At 36.2% G+C, this 17,351-nt stretch overlaps 3 protein-coding genes across 7 annotated transcripts; all 3 read left to right on the top strand.

The window, feature by feature from the left end:
- LOC104777831 (conserved oligomeric Golgi complex subunit 3-like) lies at positions 769-12,528 on the top strand. Of its 2 annotated transcripts, none has more exons than XM_010502159.2 (25): positions 769-967; positions 1,061-1,144; positions 1,232-1,339; positions 1,453-1,497; positions 1,581-1,655; positions 1,752-1,847; positions 2,018-2,095; positions 2,356-2,441; positions 2,528-2,594; positions 2,753-2,815; positions 3,511-3,612; positions 3,801-3,905; positions 3,995-4,087; positions 4,374-4,462; positions 4,731-4,950; positions 5,236-5,328; positions 5,402-5,518; positions 5,622-5,654; positions 5,878-5,964; positions 8,029-8,091; positions 9,954-10,070; positions 11,211-11,303; positions 11,531-11,656; positions 11,988-12,088; positions 12,246-12,528. In XM_010502159.2, exons 1-25 carry the CDS (start codon positions 881-883, stop codon positions 12,373-12,375), a joined length of 2,358 nt encoding a protein of 785 aa, XP_010500461.1. In that variant the 5' UTR covers positions 769-880; the 3' UTR covers positions 12,376-12,528. The 2 variants fall into 2 exon arrangements, with proteins under 2 accessions (XP_010500461.1, XP_019099440.1); XM_019243895.1 differs by lacking the exon at positions 3,511-3,612 and adding an exon at positions 2,992-3,093.
- Positions 12,930-14,835, top strand: LOC104777830 (NADH dehydrogenase [ubiquinone] 1 beta subcomplex subunit 10-A). Of its 3 annotated transcripts, none has more exons than XM_010502155.1 (3): positions 12,930-13,265; positions 13,873-13,931; positions 14,584-14,835. In XM_010502155.1, exons 1-2 carry the CDS (start codon positions 12,977-12,979, stop codon positions 13,905-13,907), a joined length of 324 nt encoding a protein of 107 aa, XP_010500457.1. In that variant the 5' UTR covers positions 12,930-12,976; the 3' UTR covers positions 13,908-13,931; positions 14,584-14,835. The 3 variants fall into 3 exon arrangements, with proteins under 3 accessions (XP_010500457.1, XP_010500459.1, XP_010500460.1); XM_010502157.1 differs by having other exon boundaries at positions 13,873-13,936; XM_010502158.2 differs by lacking the exons at positions 13,873-13,931; positions 14,584-14,835 and adding an exon at positions 13,523-13,629.
- Positions 15,346-17,143, top strand: LOC104777829 (zinc finger protein CONSTANS-LIKE 8-like). Of its 2 annotated transcripts, none has more exons than XM_010502153.2 (2): positions 15,346-16,570; positions 16,644-17,143. In XM_010502153.2, exons 1-2 carry the CDS (start codon positions 15,764-15,766, stop codon positions 16,845-16,847), a joined length of 1,011 nt encoding a protein of 336 aa, XP_010500455.1. In that variant the 5' UTR covers positions 15,346-15,763; the 3' UTR covers positions 16,848-17,143. The 2 variants fall into 2 exon arrangements, with proteins under 2 accessions (XP_010500455.1, XP_010500456.1); XM_010502154.2 differs by having other exon boundaries at positions 15,361-16,570; positions 16,662-17,143.

Raw genomic sequence — 17,351 nt, 5'->3', positions numbered from 1 at the left:
TGACTAGCAAAACATTGGTAAGAATATTGAGGGAGCGTCAAAGTAACCATGGATGGGAGAGATTCAACTGGTTCAAGTAGATCTGGTTCAGGTCAATGTTTTAGACCAACACAACAACTATTCCAAAACCATAAACCAAGATAATGGCAAGCAAAACATTTATATATTATGAGAATAAATTCTAACTCGTATCAATTGATTTTTATTTTTTTTGACAACAAAATCAAAACAGATTAGCTCAAATGAGGCAATTGAGGGAAGAATTGTTTACATAAGTAATCGCTTGAATGTTTGTACTTTGTAAAAATTTAAAATTAAATTAAAATATCTTTAATAATTTTTTTTATTATCATTTTCAGTTTTGATCTCTATGTTAAAGCTCATTTGAGCATTAATCTATCTTGCCTAGTAATGTCAACAATTTTCTAAGTTAAATTTTACCCACACTATCAACCTTTTTGATCTTTTAAGTGTAATTTTTCTAAAACCTCTTTTTTTTTTTTTTGGTCAGAATTTTTCTAAAACCTCTTTTCAACGCTAGTTTGTTAAGCTCATATACAAGAATAATTTTTCATCAAGTTTCTGTTGTAAACCGGCAATATCTACTTACGAATCAATATTATTTTTCAAAGTATAAAAATTGATTAAAATATGGTTAATTGTTTAGTTTAAGGAGACAATAATGTGATATTAATTAAAAAAAAAAAAAAATACAGTAGTAAAAAAAATACAACGTTTCACGTTTGTTGCTAACGCTAACGCGGAAAAAGCGTTTCGCTTAGGCGTTTTTGTGGAAGAGTAAAGCTTACAGTCGGGATCATCGTCTTCCTCTTCCAAATCAAAGCTGAGATTCAGAATTTTCTCTAGTCCGCCATAGATAATGGCGGCAAAGGCGGCTTCGTCTTCGAGCCTCCCCAAATCTGGAGCCATCTCCAAAGGCTACAATTTCGCTTCCACTTGGGAACAGGTAAATCAATCGCACAATCTGGATATGGATTCACTGTGGCCTGGCCTCGTTTTCTCCGCATATAATGTTGTAAAATGTGGTTAACAATTGCAGAGCGCTCCTCTGACTGAGCAACAACAAGCAGCTATAGTTTCTTTATCACACGCAGTAGCTGACCGGCCATTTCCTGCCAATCTTGTGAGTCTGGTGTTTTCATTTCTCCATGTTTTCCACTTTTTTTTTTTTGTTTTGGTTTTGATGTCAGTTGTTAGCTCATGGTTGTAGGTACATGAGCATGTTCACAGGCCGGATAATGGCTTGTCTGTCTCAGTAGAGGACACAAATTTGGAGGATTCTGGAGCAATTGAAGCTGTTTTGGTTAATACAAATCAGGTGATTTGATAAAAGTTCTTATGCGGTACTATAGGAGTTGCATTTGTCCTTTCTTGCATCTCTCTATGTATACTAATGCTTCTTCCTTTTGACGTATTTTGTTTTTGTTACAGTTCTACAAATGGTTTACTGATCTTGAATCAGCGATGAAGTCTGAGGTTAGTGATGTTCATTTTGTTCATAGGTTCAAAGTTAGGGAACATTACTTGGAAATGTGTTTGAATGATTTGTTCTGACATAGACAGAGGAAAAGTATCGGCACTATGTCAATACTTTAACTGAGCGCATCCAGACGTGTGATGATATACTTCACCAGGCAGGTTTCCATCAAACTTTGCACATTCCTGTGGTCTTTCTTTGCCAGTAAATTATAAGACATCTCCTTCATTATTTTATGATTTCTCCTGTGCAGGTTGATGGGACACTTGACTTATTTAATGAACTGCAGCTTCAACATCAAGGAGTAACAACAAAGACTAAAACTCTTCATGATGCATGTGACCGGCTGGTATTGTTTTCTCTGTCTTTCTATGCAGTCAGATGATTACCTCTTGCACGTTTTCCCGTCCTACGTGCGATATTTAATATCGAAATGACAACGAAAACTGACTTTCTATTTGATTGTTGTAGTTTGCTTGCTTGCCTGAGCTAATTTTCACTTTCTTTCACCTTTTCTAGTTAATGGAGAAACAGAAATTGCTGGAATTTGCAGAAGCTCTAAGGATTAAGCTCAACTATTTTGATGAATTGGAGAATGTAAGATTAAAATTCTGGCCTACCAACATATTTTTTTGCCACATGTCAATGTATCAGTGTGTAGTTGATTGAGGTCGTCCTCTTGTCTTGCTCATTAGTCATTATCATTATGTATTTTAGTTTTGGCTTACCTGGGGTACTTCAGTTCATAGTGTATGTTGCCTACTGAATCCTGGCTGTAAATTTAAGAGGAAGTGCACCTCAGCAAGGTCTTAAAATGCTCTAATATCTCCTTCCTCTTTCTTTTTTTTTTACCGCAGATATCCTCCAATTTTTATTCTCCAAATATGAATGTATCAAATTCAAACTTTCTCCCACTATTGAAAAGGCTTGATGAATGCATATCGTGAGTAAATTTTCTCCCACTAGAAGAATGCCGCACCGAAGTTTATCTTCTCCCTTGAACTGCTTATAATGTCTCGAACTCTGTAGGTACATCGAAGATAATCCTCAATATGCAGAGTCGAGTGTTTATTTGCTCAAATTTCGTCAGCTCCAGGTACTATGAAGGGCCTTCCCTTTCTCTCTTTCCCCCTTTCTAACTCACAGAGAGAAGTGTGGATTTACCATTTTTTCGCATCCACAAATTCATACACTGTTTCCAGAATTATACGGGAGATAAGTACCTAGAGAAGACTAACATTGACAATTTTACAGTCACGGGCCTTGGGCTTGATACGAACTTACATTCTTGCAGTGCTCAAAACTGCTGCTTCCCAGGTAATTTTCTTTGTAATATGACTCTATTCTTGCACAGCTTAGACAAAACGTGTTTATAGTTCTTGTGACTATGTATTTTCATATATATTGCATATCATGCATGTAATCTATGCAGGTAGAGTGGATTATAGAGTTATGCGTACTTAACTTAAGACATACATCATGTCTGTTGTCAGGTTCAAGCAGCATTTCGTGGGCCAGATGGAAACAAAACATCTGTCTCAGAGGGTGTCGAGGCATCTATTATATATGTTCGCTTCAAGGCTGCTGCAACTGAGGTGATACCTTTTGGCTTTCTTTAAATGTCAGTGCAGAAATAGTAGGGTCATAATATTAGATAAGAGAACTATGAGAAATAGCTTTTGTAGCATCATTCAGAGTCAATTTTGCTAGTTTAGTCTTGACATTATGACTTGGCTGTATTTTCTTTCTTTTGACATTGNTTTTTACAGTCACGGGCCTTGGGCTTGATACGAACTTATATTCTTGCAGTGCTCAAAACTGCTGCTTCCCAGGTAATTTTCTTTGTAATATGTCTCTATTCTTGCACAGCTTAGACACAACATGTCTATAGTTCTTGTGACTATGTACTTTCATATATATATATTGCATATCATGCATGTAATCTATGCAGGTAGAGTGAATTATGTAGTTATGCGTACTTAACTTAAGACATACATCATGTCTGTTGTCAGGTTCAAGCAGCATTTCGTGGGCCAGATGGAAACAAAACATCTGTCTCAGAGGGTGTCGAGGCATCTATTATATATGTTCGCTTCAAGGCTGCTGCAAGTGAGGTGATACCTTTTGGCTTTCTTTAAATGTCAGTGCAGAAATACTAGGGTCAGAATATTAGATAAGAGAACAATGAGAAATAGCTTTTGTAGCATCATTCAGAGTCAATTTGCTAGTTTAGTCTCGACATTATGACTTGGCTGTATTTTCTTTCTTTTGACATTGAACGTCGAAAAAACTATTTGTCCAGCTTAAACCTGTATTGGAGGAAATAGAAAGTAGGTCAGCAAGAAAGGAATATGTTCAAGTCCTTGCAGAATGCCACAGACTATACTGTGAACAACGGCTCGCGCTTGTGAGTTCATTTTCTGGAATTCAATATGGTTTAGTGTCTGTTTGCAAGTAAATAGAATTGACTGTTTACTCTTCATTTCGTGTTATCAGGTCAAAGGCATAGTTCACCAACGGGTATCTGATTTCTCCAAGAAAGAAGCACTGCCATCTTTGACTAGATCGGGTTGTGCATATCTGATGCAGGTATATGAAGGAAAGTTAAGCGATGAATACCTTGTTTTATTCACTAGGAGCTGTACCAGTTTAGAAGAAAAGGGTCGTATTATTATGAGGAATAGAAACATATAAGAAAATTGGGAATGTTTATAATCTGTGCAATCTCAAAGGTCAGACGAAGGTCTTTTTGAGAGAGAAAACGGCTGGATTATTAGCTTTAGCAACTGAGGATTTTAGAGGTCGTTGATAAACTTGGTTTTGCAAAATATGAAATTAGTGCACCACACTTCTTAACCTCCGTTATGAATTTCAGGTTTGTCATATGGAGCATCAACTGTTTACTCATTTCTTTCCAGCATCATCAGAAGAAGTTTCAAGTCTGGCACCTTTGGTGGATCCTTTGTAAGTTTATCTGTGCCGTGCTTTCACCATCACTGTTTCTGTTCAATTTAAACCTAAAATGAACTTTGGTGCCTTTTATACTGAGATACAAACAGCTGATACCAATTGAATTATTTCGAGCCATAAGCATCTAATATTTTTAACTTAGTAATTAAGAAGCTACGTTTATTCGACTTCTCGTTCTCTTACACCATATTATTAACTGTTTTCAATTGTTATATCTTATTTTAGTGCATTCAGTTTATCATATTTGCTTGTCCCCGAACAGGTCCACATACTTGTATGACATTTTACGCCCAAAACTGATTCACGAAGCAAATATCGATCTTCTTTGTGAGCTCATTCATATCCTTAAAGTTGAAGTCTTGGGGGAGCAGTCAGCTAGACAGAGTGAACCCCTTGCTGGACTGCGGCCTACATTACAAAGAATTTTGGCCGATGTCAATGAGAGGTTGACTTTCCGTGCCAGAACATATATTCGAGATGAGGTACAGCATTGGGATAGTTTTCTTACAAGTTCTTTACCTTGGCCTTCATTTCCATATTTGTGGTCTTCTCATTAGCGATTATGTAGAAACAGTGAACTTTGTATGCTATCACCACTAAGACGAGTCACCCTACTATTGATAAGATGAAACTGTTATAACTGTGATACTGAACGACCTTTAAATGGAGAAGATTTGCTACAGTTTCGGCTGTGTTATCCTTTTTCGTATTAGAAGACTTTGCTTTTCTTGAGCTGCTCTGATTGAATCCACTTCTTACTTCTGTAGATCGCAAATTATATTCCCTCTGACGAAGATCTGGATTATCCTGCAAAGCTGGAGGGATCTTCTCTTAATACAACATCTGAAACTAATTTAGGGGTAAAACGAAATTCTCAAATTATTCCTATGGGTTTGGTAATCTTTAGCTGTATACTTATATTCTAGGATGCAGGATGATGAAAACGCTGATGTATTTAAGACTTGGTATCCAGCTTTGGAAAAGACGCTCTCTTGTCTATCTAAATTATATCGATGCTTGGAGCCTGCAGTCTTCACTGGATTAGCACAGGCAAGACTATAAGTAACTTTATTGCTTCTCATTCTGTCAAAGAAAACACACCAATTCATGTTTAGGCAAACTTGTCTAATAAACCATATCTTCTGTTCCACAGGAAGCTGTAGAAGTTTGCTCTCTGTCAATTCAAGTAAGCAAGCTAAACAACCAGATTTTCCCCGCCTTGATATTTGTTCCTTATTCAGTTTTCCTTATTTTCAATGACATTATCAATTTTAAATTACACGAAGATGTGCCATATCTTGTTAAAAAAATTTGTAGTTGTTTTTTGGTTGATTCTCAGTACCAAACTTTTACATCTGCTCCCCGTTTTCAATAGTTGAGATGTCCACATTTTGTCAAATATGCAACAGAAAGCCAGCAAGCTTATCATTAAGAGATCAACTATAATGGATGGCCAGCTTTTCCTTATCAAGCATCTTCTTATCTTGAGAGAACAGGTTAGGGCTAAATTTATCTTTTGTTTGCTTCTTTTGCTATTAAGTATTAAGTCAGTGACTTTAAAAAGTATCTNCTAGATCGGGTTGTGCATATCTGATGCAGGTATATGAAGGAAAGTTAAGCGATGAATACCTTGTTTTATTCACTAGGAGCTGTACCAGTTTAGAAGAAAAGGGTCGTATTATTATGAGGAATAGAAACATATAAGAAAATTGGGAATGTTTATAATCTGTGCAATCTCAAAGGTCAGACGAAGGTCTTTTTGAGAGAGAAAACGGCTGGATTATTAGCTTTAGCAACTGAGGATTTTAGAGGTCGTTGATGGACTTGGTTTTGCAAAATATGAAATTAGTGCACCACACTTCTTAACCTCCGTTATGAATTTCAGGTTTGTCATATGGAGCATCAACTGTTTACTCATTTCTTTCCAGCATCATCAGAAGAAGTTTCAAGTCTGGCACCTTTGGTGGATCCTTTGTAAGTTTATCTGTGCCGTGCTTTCACCATCACTGTTTCTGTTCAATTTAAACCTAAAATGAACTTTGGTGCCTTTTATACTGAGATACAAACAGCTGATACCAATTGAATTATTTCGAGCCATAAGCATCTAATATTTTTAACTTAGTAATTAAGAAGCTACGTTTATTCGACTTCTCGTTCTCTTACACCATATTATTAACTGTTTTCAATTGTTATATCTTATTTTAGTGCATTCAGTTTATCATATTTGCTTGTCCCCGAACAGGTCCACATACTTGTATGACATTTTACGCCCAAAACTGATTCACGAAGCAAATATCGATCTTCTTTGTGAGCTCATTCATATCCTTAAAGTTGAAGTCTTGGGGGAGCAGTCAGCTAGACAGAGTGAACCCCTTGCTGGACTGCGGCCTACATTACAAAGAATTTTGGCCGATGTCAATGAGAGGTTGACTTTCCGTGCCAGAACATATATTCGAGATGAGGTACAGCATTGGGATAGTTTTCTTACAAGTTCTTTACCTTGGCCTTCATTTCCATATTTGTGGTCTTCTCATTAGCGATTATGTAGAAACAGTGAACTTTGTATGCTATCACCACTAAGACGAGTCACCCTACTATTGATAAGATGAAACTGTTATAACTGTGATACTGAACGACCTTTAAATGGAGAAGATTTGCTACAGTTTCGGCTGTGTTATCCTTTTTCGTATTAGAAGACTTTGCTTTTCTTGAGCTGCTCTGATTGAATCCACTTCTTACTTCTGTAGATCGCAAATTATATTCCCTCTGACGAAGATCTGGATTATCCTGCAAAGCTGGAGGGATCTTCTCTTAATACAACATCTGAAACTAATTTAGGGGTAAAACGAAATTCTCAAATTATTCCTATGGGTTTGGTAATCTTTAGCTGTATACTTATATTCTAGGATGCAGGATGATGAAAACGCTGATGTATTTAAGACTTGGTATCCAGCTTTGGAAAAGACGCTCTCTTGTCTATCTAAATTATATCGATGCTTGGAGCCTGCAGTCTTCACTGGATTAGCACAGGCAAGACTATAAGTAACTTTATTGCTTCTCATTCTGTCAAAGAAAACACACCAATTCATGTTTAGGCAAACTTGTCTAATAAACCATATCTTCTGTTCCACAGGAAGCTGTAGAAGTTTGCTCTCTGTCAATTCAAGTAAGCAAGCTAAACAACCAGATTTTCCCCGCCTTGATATTTGTTCCTTATTCAGTTTTCCTTATTTTCAATGACATTATCAATTTTAAATTACACGAAGATGTGCCATATCTTGTTAAAAAAATTTGTAGTTGTTTTTTGGTTGATTCTCAGTACCAAACTTTTACATCTGCTCCCCGTTTTCAATAGTTGAGATGTCCACATTTTGTCAAATATGCAACAGAAAGCCAGCAAGCTTATCATTAAGAGATCAACTATAATGGATGGCCAGCTTTTCCTTATCAAGCATCTTCTTATCTTGAGAGAACAGGTTAGGGCTAAATTTATCTTTTGTTTGCTTCTTTTGCTATTAAGTATTAAGTCAGTGACTTTAAAAAGTATCTTTTGTTTCCAGATTGCGCCTTTTGACATTGAATTTTCAGTCACCCACAAAGAGCTTGATTTCTCTCATTTACTGGTTAGTTCTTCGACATTCAAGTCTAATTGTATAATAACCCATTCTTTCTCGCATTTAAGAGGTCATTATTTTGGTGCACGTTTCATTCTTTGCTGATGAATTTGCTAACTTTCTATGATTATTCANAAAATGAACTTTGGTGCCTTTTATACTGAGATACAAACAGCTGATACCAATTGAATTATTTCGAGCCATAAGCATCTAATATTTTTAACTTAGTAATTAAGAAGCTACGTTTATTCGACTTCTCGTTCTCTTACACCATATTATTAACTGTTTTCAATTGTTATATCTTATTTTAGTGCATTCAGTTTATCATATTTGCTTGTCCCCGAACAGGTCCACATACTTGTATGACATTTTACGCCCAAAACTGATTCACGAAGCAAATATCGATCTTCTTTGTGAGCTCATTCATATCCTTAAAGTTGAAGTCTTGGGGGAGCAGTCAGCTAGACAGAGTGAACCCCTTGCTGGACTGCGGCCTACATTACAAAGAATTTTGGCCGATGTCAATGAGAGGTTGACTTTCCGTGCCAGAACATATATTCGAGATGAGGTACAGCATTGGGATAGTTTTCTTACAAGTTCTTTACCTTGGCCTTCATTTCCATATTTGTGGTCTTCTCATTAGCGATTATGTAGAAACAGTGAACTTTGTATGCTATCACCACTAAGACGAGTCACCCTACTATTGATAAGATGAAACTGTTATAACTGTGATACTGAACGACCTTTAAATGGAGAAGATTTGCTACAGTTTCGGCTGTGTTATCCTTTTTCGTATTAGAAGACTTTGCTTTTCTTGAGCTGCTCTGATTGAATCCACTTCTTACTTCTGTAGATCGCAAATTATATTCCCTCTGACGAAGATCTGGATTATCCTGCAAAGCTGGAGGGATCTTCTCTTAATACAACATCTGAAACTAATTTAGGGGTAAAACGAAATTCTCAAATTATTCCTATGGGTTTGGTAATCTTTAGCTGTATACTTATATTCTAGGATGCAGGATGATGAAAACGCTGATGTATTTAAGACTTGGTATCCAGCTTTGGAAAAGACGCTCTCTTGTCTATCTAAATTATATCGATGCTTGGAGCCTGCAGTCTTCACTGGATTAGCACAGGCAAGACTATAAGTAACTTTATTGCTTCTCATTCTGTCAAAGAAAACACACCAATTCATGTTTAGGCAAACTTGTCTAATAAACCATATCTTCTGTTCCACAGGAAGCTGTAGAAGTTTGCTCTCTGTCAATTCAAGTAAGCAAGCTAAACAACCAGATTTTCCCCGCCTTGATATTTGTTCCTTATTCAGTTTTCCTTATTTTCAATGACATTATCAATTTTAAATTACACGAAGATGTGCCATATCTTGTTAAAAAAATTTGTAGTTGTTTTTTGGTTGATTCTCAGTACCAAACTTTTACATCTGCTCCCCGTTTTCAATAGTTGAGATGTCCACATTTTGTCAAATATGCAACAGAAAGCCAGCAAGCTTATCATTAAGAGATCAACTATAATGGATGGCCAGCTTTTCCTTATCAAGCATCTTCTTATCTTGAGAGAACAGGTTAGGGCTAAATTTATCTTTTGTTTGCTTCTTTTGCTATTAAGTATTAAGTCAGTGACTTTAAAAAGTATCTTTTGTTTCCAGATTGCGCCTTTTGACATTGAATTTTCAGTCACCCACAAAGAGCTTGATTTCTCTCATTTACTGGTTAGTTCTTCGACATTCAAGTCTAATTGTATAATAACCCATTCTTTCTCGCATTTAAGAGGTCATTATTTTGGTGCACGTTTCATTCTTTGCTGATGAATTTGCTAACTTTCTATGATTATTCATTCAAAAATGTGGTTAGGAACACTTGAGAAGGATACTTAGAGGTCAAGCGTCACTTTTTGACTGGTCTAGGTCAACCTCCCTAGCAAGGACCCTGTCACCTCGAGTTTTGGAAAGTCAAATAGATGCCAAGAAGGTTGGTGATTTTCTCTTCCATCCACAATCAATTGCATATGTTCTAAATGATTACATAAGTTTTTTCATTCAGATGTGTTGATCTCATTTTACCTTGAGCATCTTTCTGCATGACTGATGTACAAAAAAAAAATTAATTTCAAAGTCTGGGTTATATTTCTGCTAAGACAGTTCTCAAGAGATATGGCAAGTTTTTTTTGTTAGTTTGTTGGTTTTATCCTGCTTGTCTGGACGTCTCTTTCTATGCCTGGGTCCTTGCATTACTTGTTATGATAGGGACTGATGCATAGACCTTTGTTTTCGCAGGAACTGGAAAGNCCACATTTTGTCAAATATGCAACAGAAAGCCAGCAAGCTTATCATTAAGAGATCAACTATAATGGATGGCCAGCTTTTCCTTATCAAGCATCTTCTTATCTTGAGAGAACAGGTTAGGGCTAAATTTATCTTTTGTTTGCTTCTTTTGCTATTAAGTATTAAGTCAGTGACTTTAAAAAGTATCTTTTGTTTCCAGATTGCGCCTTTTGACATTGAATTTTCAGTCACCCACAAAGAGCTTGATTTCTCTCATTTACTGGTTAGTTCTTCGACATTCAAGTCTAATTGTATAATAACCCATTCTTTCTCGCATTTAAGAGGTCATTATTTTGGTGCACGTTTCATTCTTTGCTGATGAATTTGCTAACTTTCTATGATTATTCATTCAAAAATGTGGTTAGGAACACTTGAGAAGGATACTTAGAGGTCAAGCGTCACTTTTTGACTGGTCTAGGTCAACCTCCCTAGCAAGGACCCTGTCACCTCGAGTTTTGGAAAGTCAAATAGATGCCAAGAAGGTTGGTGATTTTCTCTTCCATCCACAATCAATTGCATATGTTCTAAATGATTACATAAGTTTTTTCATTCAGATGTGTTGATCTCATTTTACCTTGAGCATCTTTCTGCATGACTGATGTACAAAAAAAAAATTAATTTCAAAGTCTGGGTTATATTTCTGCTAAGACAGTTCTCAAGAGATATGGCAAGTTTTTTTTGTTAGTTTGTTGGTTTTATCCTGCTTGTCTGGACGTCTCTTTCTATGCCTGGGTCCTTGCATTACTTGTTATGATAGGGACTGATGCATAGACCTTTGTTTTCGCAGGAACTGGAAAGATGTCTTAAGACAACTTGTGAGGAGTTCATCATGTCAGTCACTAAGCTAGTTGTGGATCCTATGCTTTCATTTGTGACCAAGGTTGGCTTCTCCTTTCCTTTGTTCTGGGAAACATGTTTTTACAAAGTCTTCTTAAGACTCTAGATGTGTCCTCGAAAAGGTTTAACTCAGTATCCTTAGCATTGTTTGTTATTAAATACAATGCACCGATAATAAGAAGATGATCTGTTTGTCTAAAGAGTTTTCTCTCCTAATGGACTAGCATAATAGTTTTGTTTTGTTTATACATTGTATAATTGTATTTGCAGGTCACAGCCATAAAAGTTGCTCTTTCCACTGGAACTCAGAATCAAAAAGTTGATTCTGTCATGGCTAAGCCGCTGAAGGAACAAGCTTTCGCTACACCGGATAAGGTGGCTGAACTTGTTCAAAAGGTATGAGATAGTCTAGAGATGGCAGTCATTTATTGTTCCCTTTTAATAAGCTCTGAAGGATGCACCTTCCGGCTTCCGTTTTTAAGCCATCTATGTTCATAGGCAGATTAAGCCTCTTAGTACCAACGAATATAGATGCAAATGATAGTATGATACCTTGAACACGTTGTGGTTCCTTAGGTAATTTTCTTATTGTGTGAACCGATATGAAAATAGAGAATCAGCGTAGGTAATATATAACCAACCCGCAATGGCTTTTTGCATGTCTAAGGTTTTATTACCTTTATAACTCAGAATGCAAAAGCAATCTCTCATATGTGCCTTTAACCAGGTATATGCTGCAATACAGCAAGAGTTGCTTCCGATTTTAGCAAAAATGAAACTCTATTTGCAAAACCCATCAACAAGGACCATTCTTTTCAAGCCAATCAAGTAAGTCCATTTCTCGGAATTTTATCAACCATATAAACTATATCTTTGGCTGGTTTACATATCTGTGTTACGTTCCTAATCCCTTCGTAGCTGAACCCAAATCTCTTGCTAGTTTGAATACGAATGCATGATCTATGTTGCATATGTTTGTATTCAGGTCAAATATAGTGGAAGCTCATACCCAAGTGGAGTCCTTGCTCAAAGCTGAGTACACAGCAGACGAACAAGCCAGTATCAGTATGATCTCCATTCAGGATTTGCAAACCCAACTCGATAATTTCCTTTAAAGTCATGGCTCAATGGAAATACCATGGTTTTTGATGTCTTTACTCTTTACTTCCTCGGATTTTTTTTTATTTAGAGATTTTTAATTCTTTTGGTTTCTTTGTTAGCTACTTTACAAGAGTTTGCTTTGTATTATTAACATGGTGTTTATATTAGGTATGATGATAGTCTCATGTGCCATAATAGAAGTAAACTTTTTAATAATGGAGTGGTTTTCCCATGAATAGTCCACACTCTAAAACTTGATACTACATTTTCTTTCTCAGTATATAAACGCGGGAAAACAGTCTTAGACCTAATAATATTTTTAATAAACAATCTGATCTGATGCTAACTAAATCAGGGTGTTGTTTGTAAAATGACTTGTTAACAATCATGATTTAGTTAGCTATTTCAGGGAACTTACTTTATGCCCAGGGTTATTATAAACTATCCAAGCTTTATCTGGGCCAAGTTGAGACCTACTAAAGAGAATTAAAAGCCCAATATAACAAAAGTTGAGACCTACTAAAGAGAATTAAAAGCCCAATATAACAACAAAACATTACCTGAAAAAAAAAAAAAAATGAGGAAAGAAAAACAATCTCAGAAATAAAAAATCCGATGGGGAGGAAGAAGGGATTGCCGGAGTTCGAAGAGTCGGCGCCGGATGGATTCGATCCGGAGAATCCGTACAAGGATCCGGTTGCGATGGTTGAGATGAGAGAACACATTGTTCGTGAGAAGTGGATCCATATCGAGAAGGCTAAGATCTTGCGTGAGAAGGTCAAATGGTGTTACCGCGTCGAAGGCGTTAATCACTACCAGAAGTGTCGCCATCTCGTTCAGCAGTATCTCGACGCCACTCGCGGCGTCGGTTGGGGCAAAGACCACCGTCCTATCTCTCTTCACGGTGAGCTTGTTTAAATGCTTTATCGAGTTTCTTAGGGCTTTTTTTTTTTGCTTAATCTTTGAAATTTGAACTAAGTTACTCTTACTGTCTTGTATGATGAAATCAAATGTGGCTCAATTGATTCACTTTATATGGGATTTGAATTTGTTGTAGAATTGGTCTCAGACTCTCTAGTAGTACGGTAGTACCTAATTCTTTGGTTAGGTGTATGTATTGAACTATTTTTTTTTTGGTTATATTTGTTTTTGTGAAACCAGGTCCCAAGCCAGTAGATGTTGAAGAAGCTGAATAATGTTGTCAGCCTGATTGATCTTAGGTAAGGTAAGTAGCTGGTGTTTGAGTTAAATAGTGTGTATTTGCTTGCAAGAACTTGATCAGTGCTTTACTTGTTAATAATCTGGNTTTTTTTTTTTTTTTTTTTTTTTTTTTTTTGCTTAGTCTTTGAAAAATGAACTCAGTTACTCTTTACTGTCTTTGAATGATGAAATCAAATGTGGCTCAAGTAATTCAATTTATATGGGATTTGAATTTGTTGTAGAATTGGTCTCAGACTCTCCAGTATTGAACTTTTTTTGTTTGTTTGTTATATTTGATTTTGTGAAACCAGGTCCCAAGCCAGTAGCTGTTGAAGAAGCTGAATAATGTTGTCTGCCTGATTGATCTTTGGTAAGGTAAAGTAGCTGGTGTTTGAGTTAAGTAGTGTGTATTTGCTTGCAAGAACTTGATCAGTGCTTTGCTTGTTAAGAATCTGGAAGTGGAAGAAGAAGAAAGATTAGACATTTTTTAGCATTTCTTGTGTGGAGTATTTTACTAGTTAACTGGATACGGGTTGTAGTATTTACTGTTGGGAGAAAACTAGAACATGGACTTTGGAATAGTTGTATATATGAATTGATGAGGTCTTAGAGTGACTCAGTTTTGTGGCAAATATGGACGCATTGGTGATTGTTGATATCATCAATTTGCTTGCAGTCACGGTAAAAGTTAGGCATGGATTATATAACCGGTGATTTAAGAGATAGGACATGTTTTGGACTGTTTAGAAATGAATTAGTACTCGTTTTTGGGACATTTTGGGGACATATGGTTGGTTTTAGAATACCAATCTGCTTGCAATGGCGCTACATCTTTACGCTGCAATAGAGCTTAACCTAGTCACAGATTTTCATTTGATGATTGAAAAGATGAGACATGTTTTGGACCAACATTTAGTTTCTGATCGATGAGAACGTGTAATAATGTTCAACCAGGATTATGGATTGATGATTGTATTGTGGTTTAAAGGTTTTAAATGTATCTTTTTGCTCCAATGACGCAGGTGTGTGAAAGCTTTGATTATTGGACGTAAATTGAGTATGAGTCCATGAAAGATTGTTGCTTGATTTGTGCGTTTTGTTTTCGTTAAACATATTTACTAATTGGGCTATTTACTTCCAATTAGTTAAACTCAGCCTCAGGTTATCAAATAATTTTTGCTTTCTTGTTGTACATTGATTCCCTGTTTACTCGGAATAATGAAACTCGCAAGTACCTTTTTTACTAAGTGATATTTTGTAGCCCTTTCTTCTTATACTTTATTAAGACCTTCTCTGATTAAACAAACAAAAAGAGTAATTGTTATAATAACTCCATAGCCTCCCTTTATTTCAAAACTGTAGGATTAGTTGTCTACAAAATCATCTTTAGTATTGTCTAATAATGGATTGCTAATAGAAGTTATTATTAATCTCTTAGTAGTTCAAAATTTTATGGAGTTTTGTTATCATATGTTTAATGGTGATATAGACAGGTAAGGTCCACAGACAAACTGAGTCAGAAAACAAAAGACAAACAAACAAAAAGATAAAACTTAGAGAATGGGTAAGAAAAAAAACCCATAAAAGACCCAAAACATAATCCAAGTCTGACCAATACGATCGCAAAGATTTGGATCAACTTCGGTGCATGAGGCCAGATCATCAGTACAATGTCTTTTCCCTTTGTACAAACCAAAAAAAAAAAAAATGGGTATGGCCGGCCAAACTTCAATAATACACCATGTCTTTTACCCCTGTTCAAATTTCACTACATTTGCTTAAAGACTTATATAAGTATGTTCATCAGCAGGTAATCTTAAGATTCGACAATATTATGATGTATAGGACAAGACCCAAGAACTTAAGCTAACGAGTCCTTACTGACATAAGAAAGACGTGTCAGTAAAAAATCTTCAAGAGGCTTATAGGAATTGTCTTTGTCTATTCCCATTGAAAAAGTTTATTATAAACCTACCTAAGAAGAGTCCTTTGTCAGTGCCCATTATTCTCCATCCTTCTTAGCCCTTGTCTTCTTCATTGTCTCCTTTTTCTCACTTTAAGATCTTTTTCGTTCTTAGCTCATGACAAGCCACCAAAATATCTAAACTATAAGACCATTACTGTTTTGTTACCTGATAACGCCACTCCCTTCTTTTAGTTTGATTTCTTTTCTTCACTCTGTTTCATGTTTGTGCAGAAAGTATGATTCCGAAGTGCCAAGAAGATGTCAAGCAGCCACGACCTTGCGACCTGTGTCTGAACAAACACGCGGTTTGGTATTGTGCATCAGACGATGCTTTCTTGTGCCATGTTTGCGATGAATCAGTCCATTCTGCAAACCATGTGGCGACAAAACACGAGAGAGTTTGTCTTAGAACAAACGAGATACCGAACAATGTGCTCCAAGGAACAACATCACACCCGGTTTGGCACAGCGGGTTCAGAAGAAAAGCAAGAACACCTAGGTCCCGGTGTGAGAAAAAAACACAACAAAAGATAGATGATGAGAGAAGAGGAGAGGACCCTCGTGTTCCCGAGATTGGAGGCGAAGCAATGTTTTTCATACCAGAAGCAAATGATGATGAAAATGATACGACTTCTCTTGTGCCAGAGTTTGAGGGATTCACAGTCACAGAGATGGGGTTCTTCTCGAGCAACCACAATGGTACTCAAGAAACAACGAAACAATTCAACTTTGAAGATGAGATTGATGCAATGGAGGATCTATATTACAATGAAGAAGAAAAAGCAGCTAAAACTAATGGAGCTGAAGCACGTCCTGGACAATCTTTGATGAACTGCAAGAACGATTATGACAATGTCATTGCGATTTCAGCAAAGAGAGAAGAAACTGAAGATTACGAGGATAATGCAAGGCAGGGGAACATGTTACTTAGACTGAATTACGAAAATGTTATAGCAGCTTGGGATAAACAAGAATCTCCAAGAGAAGCAGCAAGAAACCAGACTGAGTTGTTCAACACAAGTAACTTCCAGCTAGTTCCTCTAGTAAGAGCTCTTAGTTAATCTAATGAATTCTTACAAAAATGTTATCATAGAGAAAAGACTCAAAACAGAAAAGACTTCTATTGTAATGCAGGGAATAGAGGAGAAGAGAGTAACCAGCAGAAGTGAGCGAGAAGCTAGAGTTTGGAGATACAGAGATAAAAAGAAGAATCGTTTGTTCGAGAAGAAGATAAGGTATGAGGTTAGAAAGGTTAACGCGGACAAAAGACCGAGAATGAAAGGTCGATTTGTCCGAAGATCTTTAGATCCCGAGTCTTAGGTTTATCAAATGCTCTCAGTTTCTGCTTTGTGCGAATTCTTGTCACATAAAAAAGACTACTGCAAAGACACGGAAGCTAGTCCAAAAGTACAACAGCTCGTGTGGAACATTCTTCGTTCTTGCAAGTGTTTGGTATAGGTTTTAAATGTTATCTCAAACAATAACATGTGTACAACTTTATTCTTAATTATTTAAATTTTCATACTAGTAAAAAACTTCTCTTTTGTACTCAAACAGTAAAACTTTTTTTTTAGAAAAGGTCAAGTGGTAAACACAAATTTAGGCGAATTATGTTATATCTATACTAGTATAATTGCAGTTTTATGAAATAAATCCTGGAGTTGGATTTATTTGCAGGCATGCCATCATATTTATTGCTAAAGTCATTACTTTGTTACTCAAAATATTCACTAATGTAATTAACTTGATTCTATTTAAGATTATAAAAAAAACAATTAAAGGAAATATTTATTTAAAAAATAAATTTGATTCTTCTTTCATCTT

The sequence above is a fragment of the Camelina sativa genome, chromosome 3, assembly GCF_000633955.1.
Source record: "Camelina sativa cultivar DH55 chromosome 3, Cs, whole genome shotgun sequence".
In the NCBI taxonomy this organism is placed as follows: domain Eukaryota; kingdom Viridiplantae; phylum Streptophyta; class Magnoliopsida; order Brassicales; family Brassicaceae; genus Camelina; species Camelina sativa.
This window is presented reverse-complemented; position numbering and strand designations above follow the sequence as displayed.

What these genes read in the sequence shown, in the direction of transcription:
- LOC104777829 (XM_010502153.2), top strand. Translation starts at nt 15,764, where the DNA reads ATGATTCCGAAGTGCCAAGAAGATGTCAAGCAGCCACGACCTTGCGAC. An exon ending in ACTTCCAGCTAGTTCCTCTA is followed by an intron (nt 16,571 to 16,643) that starts GTAAGAGCTCTT and finishes AAAACAGAAAAG; the next exon opens with ACTTCTATTGTAATGCAGGG.
- LOC104777831 (XM_010502159.2), top strand. Translation starts at nt 881, where the DNA reads ATGGCGGCAAAGGCGGCTTCGTCTTCGAGCCTCCCCAAATCTGGAGCC. An exon ending in ATTTTGATGAATTGGAGAAT is followed by an intron (nt 2,096 to 2,355) that starts GTAAGATTAAAA and finishes TTTTTACCGCAG; the next exon opens with ATATCCTCCAATTTTTATTC. An exon ending in TCAAATTTCGTCAGCTCCAG is followed by an intron (nt 2,595 to 2,752) that starts GTACTATGAAGG and finishes ACAATTTTACAG; the next exon opens with TCACGGGCCTTGGGCTTGAT.
- LOC104777830 (XM_010502155.1), top strand. Translation starts at nt 12,977, where the DNA reads ATGGGGAGGAAGAAGGGATTGCCGGAGTTCGAAGAGTCGGCGCCGGAT. An exon ending in CCGTCCTATCTCTCTTCACG is followed by an intron (nt 13,266 to 13,872) that starts GTGAGCTTGTTT and finishes TTGTGAAACCAG; the next exon opens with GTCCCAAGCCAGTAGCTGTT.